The 14,205-nt window shown below is 57.2% G+C and overlaps 1 protein-coding gene across 5 annotated transcripts in view; it reads right to left on the reverse strand.

Annotated features, from left to right (window-relative positions):
* Nucleotides 1-14,205, reverse strand: part of LOC144799881 (zinc finger protein 10-like) — a 122,688-nt gene that overhangs the window by 44,004 nt on the left and 64,479 nt on the right. For 4 of the 5 annotated variants that reach the window (XM_078671488.1, XM_078671487.1, XM_078671486.1 and 1 more), the window contains exon 4: nt 10,032-10,127. The exons of the other annotated variant lie outside the window; for it this stretch is intronic. In XM_078671488.1, coding sequence (XP_078527614.1) covers nt 10,032-10,127 — 96 coding nt within the window. The remainder of the gene's footprint in view (nt 1-10,031; nt 10,128-14,205) is intronic. 5 annotated transcript variants of the gene reach the window in all.

A 14,205-nucleotide genomic window follows, 5' to 3' on the forward strand; every position in this document is an offset into this window, starting at 1 on the left:
CGGCCGCGCGGCCTCAGCCCGACCCCGACCCTGGGCCTGGCCAGGCCCCGACATCCCGGCACCACCATCCACCCAGGAGGTGAACGGACCACTTGGCAGGCCAATGGGAGTAAGAAGTGTCGATGGCTCTCCCCCGCCAGGTGCCGATCACCCCCAGCCTCCTCGGGCGCTGGCTCCACCCCCCTGCTGGGTGTCTGGACTCCCTCATCCCAGACCTCCCGACCTCCAAGAGCGAGGGTCCGGACATCAAAGGGCGCCAGACCTATAACTGAGGCAGCCCCAGGACAGGAAGGCAGTTGTATCCTGGAGTCGAGAGACACCGCGACAAACTCATCCTTGACGGACTGCTGGCGCTGCCACAGCCCTGCCTTGTGAACTATTGTCCTGCCTGCTGGCGCTGCCGCGGCCCTCTGCAACCTCCTTCCTCGTGGGACCTGCTGGCGCTGCCGCGGCCCTCTGCAACCTCCTTCCTCGTGGGACCTGCTGGCGCTGCCGCGGCCCTCTGCAACCTTCAACCTCGTGGGACCTGCTGGCGCTGCCGCGGCCCTCTGCAACCTTCAACCTCGTGGGACCTGCTGGCGCTGCCGCGGCCCGTTGTAACCCCCATCCTCGTGGGACCTGCTGGCGCTGCCGCGGCCCGTCGTGACCTTCATCCTCGTTGGGACCTGCTGGCGCTGCCGCGGCCCGTTGCCACCTACGACCTCTTCGGGACCTGCTGGCGCTGCCGCGGTCTGACCCGTCCGAACACCAAGCTCGAGGATTGTGAGCTACCACCGTTACACCTCAGTACCTGTGGGTACCAAGACTGTCCCGCTACCCCCTTCCCTTACTAGAGACTAGAATTGAGAGGATCATCGTGTCCTGATCGCCTTGTATCGTACCACCCTACTCAAAGAATTGCCTATAAAAGGTGTTACCCTGATCTTCGTGTGGTGTCCATCTGTGGGGGGGAAGTTACCTGTCTGTGCGATCGCTAGAGACGGCCCTCACTGGAGGCCTCTCCCTTGGGCTCGGCCGACCCTCCAGGTCCCCGTCTAACATTGGTGGCCAGCGGCGCGATCCGAACCAACGCGTACCGTACAGACAGTAACTCACCCTACGACTAAAACCACAATGACGACCAAAGAGAGCGGATCGGCAGAGAAGTTCCAGATGGAAAGGCTGGAAGAATACAACCACCGAGAGCTCAAACAATTTTGCATGGACTTAGGCATTGCTACCACCGGGCTAAGCACAAAAGAAGACTTCAAAAACGCCCTAGAGGCCTGGACAGAGACGAATACCGCAACCCCCCGGGACCCCGTAGCCCCGGAAGTCAACACCACCCTGACGGAAGAACGGAGAACAGGCCCCTCCCGAGAAGAGATCCAGGAGCGGGAAAAAAATAGATTACACGAGTTAGACTTGGCACGACTCAAATTAGACGGAGAATTGAAGCTGGCGGAACAAAAAATAAACTTAGAACACTTACGACTCAGAGAAGAGCGAGAGGAAAAACAGAGACAGAGGGATCTCGAAGAAAAAAGACTGGCATACGAGCACGAGTGCAAACTAGCGGAGATAGAAATACGCAAACTGAACAAAAACCTAGGGGTGCCCGAGCCACCGCACTCCCCGGGTACTACCGAGCAGAAGGTCCACATCCCCAAGGATGTGGTCCGAGAATATCACCGAAACGACGACATACAGCAGTGGTTCAAGGCCTATGAGATCGCCATGACTGCCCACCGGGTCGCTCGAAGTGACTGGGGAGCCGGTCTATGGGGGAGATTCGTCAACGAGGGCCGTGATGCCCTGCTGCAGCTTCCGGACCATCAAATGACGTCCTATGACCACATGAAGGCCGCCCTCCTCAGTCGATATGGGCTTACGCCCGAAATGTACCGCCAGAGGTTCCGCAACTGCACCCGGATCACAGGTACAACGTGGTTGGAATACGTGAACTATTTCAGCCGGGCCTTCGAGGGATGGATCAAGGGTAACAACGTAACCACTTACGAACAACTCTTCAATCTCATTGTGTGGGAGCACCTCTCCAACAACTGCTTCGTCGAGCTCAGGCAGCACCTCCTCGACAGTAAATTGACTGAACCACGGCAGCTCGCCACCGAGGCTGACCGGTGGAGAGCACCTGAGTGGCCCGGAGTGGGCCGAATGAGCAGAACAGAACCAACCAAGGTCATCATCGTCCCCGAGGAGGAGGAGGAGGCCCGGGCCGGGGCAGAGACGCCGTCCCGGCCGCTCCCGCTAACGCCACCCCGCCCCCAGCGGGCCGGGGAAACCCCCCGATGCGCCCGGGGTTCCGAGCCAACGTGACGTGTCATCGATGACAGCGAGTCGGCCACTATGCCAGTGACCCGACCTGCCCGAAGAACCAGGTTCCCGGGCCCCGCCAGGTGGCGGCCGCCGCCCTAGGAGAAGAACAAGTCTCCGAAGACTCTGAGGCCTACGAGTCGGAGCAGTTCGAGTGGGAACCCGCCGCCATGACCCTGGCATGCCTAGGAGGAAGAGACCTGGTCCCGCGGACTCCCCTGCCCGCCAACACTCGGAAGTACAGCCAATGGGTGAGCATAAATGGGCGCAAGGCCGAGGCCCTGCGTGACACCGGGGCCAGTGTGACGGCCGTCCGTTGTCACCTGGTGACCCCAGAACAAATCCTGCCAAACGTGCTTTGCCCCGTCCGATCGGCAGATAACTCGGAGAGCCTGTGTCGGATGGCCTGCGTCCCCTTCGAATGGGGAGGAGTGTCCGGCATGCTGAAAGTAACTGTCCGCGACGATGCCCCCGTGGACTGCCTCCTGGGGAACGATCTCGAGAGCTCCCCGTGGGCCGCTGTTGAAAGAAGAGAGCATCTGGGGATGTTGGGTCTCCCGGACTGGGCGTGCGTGACCACCCGGTCCATGGCCACCCGCACCATCCCTAGACCAGAAGAACCCGAATGGGCAGCACCTCCGCCCTCGATCGCTCCAGAAGAAGACTTCCTCCAGACCGACCACCCAGGCCCCACCACAGAGGGGTCCACACAGCCCCCCGAGCTTCCCGACCTGGCTCAGTGGCGTCAAGAAGGGGGGCCCACCCAAGAACAATTCCGGCAGGAGCAAAAGACCTGCCCCTCCCTCGAGGGATTGCGACAGCAAGCGCTCGCCCAGGGCCAAGGAGACACCACCGGGGCCCACTGGGTTTATTGGGACAATGATCTCTTGTACAGCGAGCAGAGAATCGCAGAACTGGGGGCCGGGCGAGTGCTGGTGGTGCCCCTCCACTTCAGAGTCTTCCTGTTGAACCTGGCCCATGATGTCCCCCTGGCTGGGCACCTGGGGCAAGACAAGACCTACCACCGCCTGGTGACTCACTTTTTTTGGCCCAAAATGAGAAATGACGTCTCCAACCACTGCCGGTCCTGCCCGACCTGCCAGGCCAGCGGGAAGAGCGGCCGCAAACTCAAGGCACCCCTGCAACCATTCCCCGTGGTGACCACCCCGTTCGAAAGGGTGGGAATAGACATTGTGGGGCCCCTGGACCCCCGAACAGCACAGGGGCATCGCTTCATCCTGGTCCTGGTGGATCACGCTACCCGCTATCCTGAGGCGGTCCCCCTTCGTACTATAACAGCCCCAGTAGTGGGTCGAGCCTTAATGGGGATCTTCTCTCGAGTGGGCTTCCCCCGGGAAGTCGTCAGCGACAGGGGTACGAACTTTATTTCAAAGTATATGAAATCCCTCTGGCAGCAGTGCGGAGTCACTTACCGATTCACAACACCCTATCACCCCCAGGGGAACGGACTGGTCGAGCGGTTCAACCGCACCCTCAAGGGGATGATCATGGGGCTGGAAGAACCCCTACGCCGCCAGTGGGACGTGCTACTACCGTGCCTCCTCTTCGCCTACCGAGAAGTCCCCCAGAAGTCCCTCGGCTTCAGCCCCTTCGAACTCCTGTACGGACACCCCGTTCGCGGGCCTCTCAGCCTAGTGAAGGAGAAATGGGAAATGGCCCCCCTAAAGACCCCTCCAGACGTCTACAAATACCTCCTGACCCTCCGCAATCAGACCCGGAAATTCAGGGAGATCGCTAAAGCCAATCTGGAGGCCAGTCAAGAGGACATGAAGAAGTGGTACGACCAACATGCCTCCTCCATCGAGTTTGAACCGGGTCAGCAGGTATGGGTGATGTCCCCCATCGAACCGTGTGCCTTGCAGGACAAATGGACGGGGCCCTTCAAGGTGATCGAGCGCAAGAGTCCCGTCACCTATCTCATCGACCTGGAGTCCCCCCGGACCCCCCTCCGGGTCCTCCACGCCAACAGACTCAAACCCCACTTCGTGCGCTCAGAGCTCAGCCTGCTGATGGCTACCGACAGTGGCACAGAAGGCGACTCCGAGCCCCTCCCTGACCTACTGAGAACCCGGGAGAGAGATGGTTCGGTGGACGGGGTCCGACTCTCCGAGGCCCTGACCCCAGAGCAGCGTCAAGATTGCCGGGCCCTCCTGCTGCCGTTCGCAAACCTGTTCTCCCTCGCACCCGGAGTCACCTCCTGGTGCCTGCACGACGTGGACACGGGGGACAGTCCTCCTGTCCGACACCGGGCGTACCGAGTACCGGATCGGGTACGTACATGCATCCAAGAAGAAGTCTCCAAGATGCTCGCCCTCGGGGTCATCGAACCTTCGGACAGTCCCTGGGCCAGCCCGGTCGTCCTGGTCCCCAAGGCCGCGGCCCCGGGCACTACACCGGAGCTCCGATTCTGCATCGACTATCGGGGTCTGAACGCGGTCACCCGAACCGACGCTCACCCTATCCCCCGAGCAGATGAACTAGTCGACCGCATGGGGGCAGCCCGCTACCTAAGCATCTTCGACCTGACAGCGGGCTACTGGCAGATCGGCCTCACCCCCAGGGCCCAAGAACGTTCCGCTTTCTCCACCCCGGACGGGCACTACCATTTCAGAGTGATGCCCTTCGGCATGAAGAACGCTCCAGCCACTTTTCAAAGACTGGTGAACCAGGTATTGGCGGGCCTCGAAGAATTCAGCGCCGCCTACCTGGACGACATCGCAGTATACAGCCGCCACTGGACAGACCACCTCCACCACCTCAGAGAGGTCCTGCAGGCCCTCCAACAGGCCGGCCTCACCATAAAGGCCAGCAAGTGCCAAATCGGCCAGGGGTCCATGACCTACCTCGGACACCAAGTGGGGAGCGGTCTGGTGGCCCCCCTCCAACTCAAGGTAGCTGCCATCCAGTCCTGGCAACCCCCCGAAACACAAACCGAGGTCCGAGCCTTCCTGGGGCTCACCGGATACTACCGGCGGTTTGTGAGGGACTATGGCAGCATTGTGGGGCCCCTCACGGAACTCACGTCTAAGAACCACCCAAAAAGAGTCAACTGGACTCCCGACTGTCAAGCGGCCTTCGAGACGCTGAAGGCCGCCATGTGCACCGCTCCTGTGCTCCAGGCCCCCGACTACAGCCGCGAGTTCATCGAGCAGACCGATGCCTCCGACCATGGTATTGGGGCCGTCCTCTCCCAACTGAACCCCGAAGGAGTGGACCAACCAGTGGCCTTCATCAGCAGACGCCTACTGCCCCGAGAACAGCGCTGGAGCACCATTGAGCGAGAGGCCTTCGCAGTGGTATGGGCCCTCAAGAAGCTCCGGCCATACCTCTTCGGAACCCATTTCCGGGTGCAGACGGATCATCGGCCCCTGCAATGGCTCATGCAGATGCGGGGGGAGAACCCCAAACTATTGCGATGGTCCATCTCCCTGCAGGGGATGGACTTCACTGTGGAGCATCGCCCTGGTCAAGACCACGCCAACGCGGACGGCCTGTCCCGCTTTTTCCGCCTCGACGAGGAAAGTCCCCAAGAAGATGGGTGACTCTCCCCGCCTTCAGCTGGGGGGGACGCATGTTGGACAGGCCCCATGAAGGGCTCGCTCCCTCCCCGCAGGACAGGGCCCGGGTCCCGGCCTTCCAGGTACTACCCACAGAACAAACCCGCAACCCGTCCCCCATGGGACGCCTGCTCCTGGATGTCCCTGTGTCACGGGCCCGGGCCACCGTCAGCACCATTGCCCGGCCCAGCCGCCATCTTGGACACGGCACCACGCGGCCGCGCGGCCTCAGCCCGACCCCGACCCTGGGCCTGGCCAGGCCCCGACATCCCGGCACCACCATCCACCCAGGAGGTGAACGGACCACTTGGCAGGCCAATGGGAGTAAGAAGTGTCGATGGCTCTCCCCCGCCAGGTGCCGATCACCCCCAGCCTCCTCGGGCGCTGGCTCCACCCCCCTGCTGGGTGTCTGGACTCCCTCATCCCAGACCTCCCGACCTCCAAGAGCGAGGGTCCGGACATCAAAGGGCGCCAGACCTATAACTGAGGCAGCCCCAGGACAGGAAGGCAGTTGTATCCTGGAGTCGAGAGACACCGCGACAAACTCATCCTTGACGGACTGCTGGCGCTGCCACAGCCCTGCCTTGTGAACTATTGTCCTGCCTGCTGGCGCTGCCGCGGCCCTCTGCAACCTCCTTCCTCATGGGACCTGCTGGCGCTGCCGCGGCCCTCTGCAACCTCCTTCCTCGTGGGACCTGCTGGCGCTGCTGCGGCCCTCTGCAACCTTCAACCTCGTGGGACCTGCTGGCGCTGCCGCGGCCCTCTGCAACCTTCATCCTCGTGGGACCTGCTGGCGCTGCCGCGGCCCGTTGGAACCCTCATTCTCGTGGGACCTGCTGGCGCTGCCGCGGCCCGTCGTGACCTTCATCCTCGTTGGGACCTGCTGGCGCTGCCGCGGCCCGTTGCCACCTACGACCTCTTCGGGACCTGCTGGCGCTGCCGCGGTCTGACCCGTCCGAACACCAAGCTCGAGGATTGTGAGCTACCACCGTTACACCTCAGTACCTGTGGGTACCAAGACTGTCCCGCTACCCCCTTCCCTTACTAGAGACTAGAATTGAGAGGATCATCGTGTCCTGATCGCCTTGTATCGTACCACCCTACTCAAAGAATTGCCTATAAAAGGTGTTACCCTGATCTTCGTGTGGTGTCCATCTGTGGGGGGGAAGTTACCTGTCTGTGCGATCGCTAGAGACGGCCCTCACTGGAGGCCTCTCCCTTGTGCTCGGCCGACCCTCCAGGTCCCCGTCTAACAGGGGGCGGTAAGAAAAAGGCGACCTCGAACTCCAGGTCCCAACAATCCAACACACACTCTCCGTTTAATGCAATATAATGGTGCCGAGAGACCTGGAAGGCGCGGGCCCTGCTGGCAGAGGTTGCACTGCGGCTGCGCAGCTTCAACACCTCCAAAGCACCGAAAATGACTGCTTCAATTCTACTGTGACGACTTACATGTGGTTTGGTGGCGCAGAGATTAAGCTGTAATTGATTTAAAAGCCGTACTGATTAACGAAAAGAAAGTGATTTTTGTAGGGGCAGAAGACAGTCATGGAAAACTGACATTAGGAGAGACTGTGGTTAGGGGTGTGTTATGGTAAGTGGGGAACACCGTAAACAGTTTCAGAATCCCACCCACTGTATTCAGAGAGAACCACGGGGCCGGGAGGGGTGGGGGAGTCGAGCTTACTATCACACACCCGGAGCATGCACAGAGCAAGAAGTGGGCAGGCGTCCCATTAGCTGACCTCCGTGTGACCTTCACCACATGCTGTCTATTACTACAAACGTAAGGGAGGGAGGGGGTGCCCTGTCATACAGACTGAAGACAAGCCAGTGTGCCTTAATCATATAGGCCTTTAAACACAACACTGCAGGCCCCCCAAAGGAAAAAGACTGAAAAGCTGGTAATGCAAAAAAAAAAAAACAAGACGGAGGGCATTGCTGTGGGGAGGGGGTGGAGGAGAAATGCACACGGCGGGCAGGGGAGGGGGCGGAGCGGGGAGAGAGGCATGTGGGTGTGAAGAAGCCGGGGCCTTTGAAGTGAAGCTAAGCTTCACTTCAAAAGGTGTCGGAGGAATGCGGCTGAGCGAACAGACGGCGATTGCGGCTGAGGGAACTGATGTGCACGCGCTTTTAAGCTCAATGCACATGCGCATTGAGCTTAAAAGTCACGGGCACTGCAAGGAATCGCCACGATTCCTTGCTTGTTAGTTGAAGAGTGGTTAAGCCGCAATAGTCTCGCAAGCTCGATGCGCATGCGCATCGACAGGCGAGACCTAAAAAGAGTAACTAGTGATAAGGATCAGAAGGAATGAGTCTGGGGCAAGAGAATGTAGCTAAGCTGCAGTGAGGCCCCCGCCTGCTACAAGGACAGGGACGCCTGCTATGAGCACAGGGACGCCAGGGACGCCAGCTACGAGGACAGGGACGCCTGCTACGAGCACAGGGACGCCTGCTACAAGCACAGGGACGCCTGCTACGAGCACAGGGACGCCTGCTACGAGCACAGGGACGCCTGCTACGAGCACAGGGATGCCTTCTACGAGCACAGGGACGCCTTCTACGAGCACAGGGACGCCTTCTACGAGCACAGGAACGACTGCTACGAGCACAGGGACGACTGCTACGAGCACAGGGACGCCGCGACGAGCACAGGGACGCCCGCTATGAGGACAGGGACGCCTACTACGAGCACAGGGACGCCTGCTACAAGCACAGGGACGCCTGCTACGATGACAGGGACGCCAGCTACGAGCACAGGGACGCCTGCTACAAGCACAGGGACGCCTGCTACAAGCACAGGGACGCCTGCTACAAGCACAGGGACGCCTGCTACGAGCACAGGGACGCCTGCTACAAGCACAGGGACGCCTGCTACGATGACAGGGACGCCTGCTACGAGCACAGGGACGCCTGCTACAAGCACAGGGACGCCTGCTACGATGACAGGGACGCCAGCTACGAGCACAGGGACGCCTGCTACAAGCACAGGGACGCCTGTTACGATGACAGGGGACGCCTGCTACGATGACAGGGACGCCTGCTACAAGCACAGGGACGCCTGCTACAAGCACAGGGACGCCTGCTACGATGACAGGGACGCCAGCTACGAGCACAGGGACGCCTGCTACAAGCACAGGGACGCCTGCTACGATGACAGGGACGCCTGCTACGAGCACAGGGACGCCTGCTACAAGCACAGGGACGCCTGCTACGATGACAGGGACGCCTGCTACGAGCACAGGGACGCCTGCTACGAGCACAGGGACGCCTGCTACGATGACAGGGACGCCAGCTACGAGCACAGGGACGCCCGCTACGAGCACAGGGACGCCCGCTACGAGCACAGGGACGCCTGCTACGATGACAGGGACGCCAGGGACGCCAGCTACGAGGACAGGGACACCTGCTATGAGCACAGGGACGCCAGGGACGCCAGCTAGAGGACAGGGACGCCTGCTACGAGCACAGGGACGCCCGCTACGAGCACAGGGATGCCTGCTACGATGACAGGGACGCCAGGGACGCCAGCTACGAGGACAGGGACGCCTGCTGCGAGCACAGGGACGCCTGCTACGAGGACAGGGAGGCCTGGTACGAGCACAGGGACGCCTGCTACAAGCACAGGGACGCCTGCTACGATGACAGGGACGCCAGCTACGAGCACAGGGACGCCCGCTACGAGCACAGGGACGCCCGCTACGAGCACAGGGACGCCTGCTATGATGACAGGGACGCCAGCTACGATCACAGGGACGCCTGCTATGATGACAGGAACGCCTGCTACGAGGAAAGGGACGCCCGCTATGAGGACAGGGATGCCTGCTACGATGACAGAGACAACGGTTACGAGGACAGGGACGCCCGCTACGAGGACAGGGACGCCAGCTACAAGGACAGGGGCGCCTGCTACGAGCACAGGGATGCCTGCTACGATGAGAGGGACGCCTGCTACAAGGACAGGGACGCCTGCTACGAGGACAGGGACGCCTGCTACGAGCACAGGAACGCCTGCTACCAGCACCGGGACGCCGCTAAGATGACAGGGACTTCTACAAGGAATAAGACGGATGGAGGGCTTGTGTGAACAGATGTCATCCTAGCACTTCCCCTGTTGTGAACTGAATGAACTGTGCCCACCTCCTGTTTCCAACGAGCTCTGTGGATCTTTGCAATACACGTCTTCCTTGCATCTAATGCTGAATAACACGTCAGGAACCACTGCGGGTCGTGGAGCTGCAAAGAGAAAGAGGTGGAGTTACAGAGAGTGCCACGAAGGTCACGGAGTTACAGAGAGTGTCATGACATGCACAGAGTTACAGAGAGTGCCATGACATGCACAGAGTTACAGAGAGTGCCATGACGGTCATGGAGTTACAGAGAGTGCCGTGACATGCACAGAGTTACAGAGAGTGCCATGACATACACAGAGTTACAGAGAGTGCCATGACATGTGCAGAGTTACAGAGAGTGCCATGACATACACAGAGTGACAGAGAGTGCCATGATATGCACAGAGTTACAGAGAGTGCCTTGACATGCACAGAGTTACAGAGAGTGCCATGACATACACAGAGTTACAGAGAGTGCCATGATATGCACAGAGTTACAGAGAGTGCCATGACGGTCATGGAGTTACAGAGAGTGCCGTGACATGCACAGAGTTACAGAGAGTGCCATGACATACACAGAGTTACAGAGAGTGCCACGAAGGTAACAGAGTTACAGAGAGTGCCATGACATGTACAGAGTTACAGAGAGTGCCATGACGGTCATGGAGTTACAGAGAGTGCTGTGACATGCACAGAGTTACAGAGAGTGCCATGACATGCACAGAGTTACAGAGAGTGCCATGACATGTACGGAGTTACAGAGAGTGCCATGACAGTCATGGAGTTACAGAGAGTGCCGTGACATGCACGGAGTTACAGAGAGTGCCATGACATGCACGGAGTTACAGAGAGTGCCATGACATGTACAGAGTTACAGAGAGTGCCATGACATGCACAGAGTTACAGTGAGTGCCATGACATGCACAGAGTTACAGAGAGTGCCATGACATGCACAGAGTTACAGAGAGTGCCGTGACATGCACAGAGTTACAGAGAGTGCCATGACATACACAGAGTTACAGAGAGTGCCATGACATGCACAGAGTTACAGAGAGTGCCATGACGGTCATGGAGTTACAGAGAGTGCCATGAAGGTCATGGAGTTACAGAGAGTGCCACGAAGGTCACGGAGTTACAGAGAGTGTCATGACATGCACAGAGTTACAGAGAGTGCCATGACATGCACAGATTTACAGAGAGTGCCATGACGGTCATGGAGTTACAGAGAGTGCCGTGACATGCACAGAGTTACAGAGAGTGCCATGACATACACAGAGTTACAGAGAGTGCCATGACATGTACTGAGTTACAGAGAGTGCCATGACATACACAGAGTTACAGAGAGTGCCATGATATGCACAGAGTTACAGAGAGTGCCATGACATGCACAGAGTTACAGAGAGTGCCATGACATGCACAGAGTTACAGAGAGTGCCATGACGGTCATGGAGTTACAGAGAATGCCATGACATGTACAGAGTTACAGTGAGTGCCATGACGGTCATGGAGTTACAGAGAGTGCCATGACGGGCAAGGAGACACAGAGAGTGCCATGACATCCACAGAGTTACAGAGAGTGCCATGACATGCACGGAGTTACAGAGAGTGCCATGACATGCACAGAGTTACAGAGAGTGCCGTGACATGCACAGAGTTACAGAGAGTGCCGTGACATGCACAGAGTTACAGAGAGTGCCATGACAAGCACAGAGTTACAGAGAGTGCCATGACGGTCATGGGGTTACAGAGAGTGCCATGACATACACAGAGTTACAGAGAGTGCCATGACATGCACAGAGTTACAGAGAGTGCCATGACATGTACAGAGTTACAGAGAGTGCCATGACATGCACTGAGTTACAGAGAGTGCCATGACATGCACGGAGTTACAGAGAGTGCCATTACATGCACTGAGTTACAGAGAGTGCCATGACATGTACAGAGTTACAGAGAGTGCCATGACATGCACTGAGTTACAGAGAGTGCCATGACATGTACAGAGTTACAGAGAGTGCCGTGACATGTACAGAGTTACAGAGAGTGCCATGACATGCACTGAGTTACAGAGAGTGCCATGACATGTACAGAGTTACAGAGAGTGCCATGACATGCACTGAGTTACAGAGAGTGCCATGACATGTACAGAGTTACAGAGAGTGCCATGACATGCACTGAGTTACAGAGAGTGCCATGACATGCACAGAGTTACAGAGAGTGCCATGACATGCACTGAGTTACAGAGAGTGCCATGACATGCACAGAGTTACAGAGAGTGCCATGACATGCACAGAGTTACAGAGAGTGCCATGACATACACAGAGTTACAGAGAGTGCCATGACATGCACTGAGTTACAGAGAGTGCCATGACATGCACAGAGTTACAGAGAGTGCCATGACATACACAGAGTTACAGAGAGTGCCATGACATGTACGGAGTTACAGAGAGTGCCGTGACATGTACAGAGTTACAGAGAGTGCCATGACATGCACTGAGTTACAGAGAGTGCCATGACATGTACAGAGTTACAGAGAGTGCCATGTCATACACAGAGTTACAGAGAGTGCCATGACATGCACTGAGTTACAGAGAGTGCCATGACATGCACAGAGTTACAGAGAGTGCCATGACATACACAGAGTTACAGAGAGTGCCATGACATGCACTGAGTACAGAGAGTGCCATGACATGCACAGAGTTACAGAGAGTGCCATGACATACACAGAGTTACAGAGAGTGCCATGACATGTACGGAGTTACAGAGAGTGCTGTGACATGTACAGAGTTACAGAGAGTGCCATGACATGCACTGAGTTACAGAGAGTGCCATGACATGTACAGAGTTACAGAGAGTGCCATGACATGCACTGAGTTACAGAGAGTGCCATGACATGTACAGAGTTACAGAGAGTGCCATGACATGCACTGAGTTACAGAGAGTGCCATGACATGCACAGAGTTACAGAGAGTGCCATGACATACACAGAGTTACAGAGAGTGCCATGACATGTACAGAGTTACAGAGAGTACCATGACATGCACAGAGTTACAGAGAGTGCCATGACATGCACAGAGTTACAGAGAGTGCCATGACATGCACTGAGTTACAGAGAGTGCCACGACATGCACAGAGTTACAGAGAGTGCCGTGATATGCACAGAGTTACAGAGAGTGCCATGACATGTACGGAGTTACAGAGAGTGCCATGACATGCACAGAGTTACAGAGAGTGCCGTGACATGAACAGAGTTACAGAGAGTGCCATGACATGCACGGAGTTACAGAGAGTGCCATGACATGTACTGAGTTACAGAGAGTGCCATGACATGCACGGAGTTACAGAGAGTGCCGTGACATGCACAGAGTTACAGAGAGTGCCATGACATGCACGGAGTTACAGAGAGTGCCATGACATGTACAGCGTTACAGAGAGTGCCATGACATGCACTGAGTTACAGAGAGTGCCATGACATGCACAGAGTTACAGAGAGTGCCATGACATGCACTGAGTTACAGAGAGTGCCACGACATGCACAGAGTTACAGAGAGTGCCGTGATATGCACAGAGTTACAGAGAGTGCCATGACATGTACGGAGTTACAGAGAGTGCCATGACATGCACAGAGTTACAGAGAGTGCCGTGACATGCACAGAGTTACAGAGAGTGCCATGACATGCACGGAGTTACAGAGAGTGCCATGACATGTACTGAGTTACAGAGAGTGCCATGACATGCACGGAGTTACAGAGAGTGCCGTGACATGCACAGAGTTACAGAGAGTGCCATGACATGCACGGAGTTACAGAGAGTGCCATGACATGTACAGCGTTACAGAGTGCCATGACATGCACTGAGTTACAGAGAGTGCCATGACATGCACTGAGTTACAGAGAGTGCCATGACATGCACTGAGTTACAGAGAGTGCCATGACATGCACAGAGTTACAGAGAGTGCCATGACATACACAGAGTTACAGAGAGTGCCATGACATGTACAGAGTTACAGAGAGTACCATGACATGCACAGAGTTACAGAGAGTGCCATGACATGCACAGAGTTACAGAGAGTGCCATGACATGCACGGAGTTACAGAGAGTGCCATGACATGCACTGAGTTACAGAGAGTGCCACGACATGCACAGAGTTACAGAGAGTGCCGTGATATGCACAGAGTTACAGAGAGAGCCATGACATGTACTGA

Source organism: Lissotriton helveticus, chromosome 12 (genome assembly GCF_964261635.1).
Source record: "Lissotriton helveticus chromosome 12, aLisHel1.1, whole genome shotgun sequence".
NCBI lineage: Eukaryota > Metazoa > Chordata > Amphibia > Caudata > Salamandridae > Lissotriton > Lissotriton helveticus.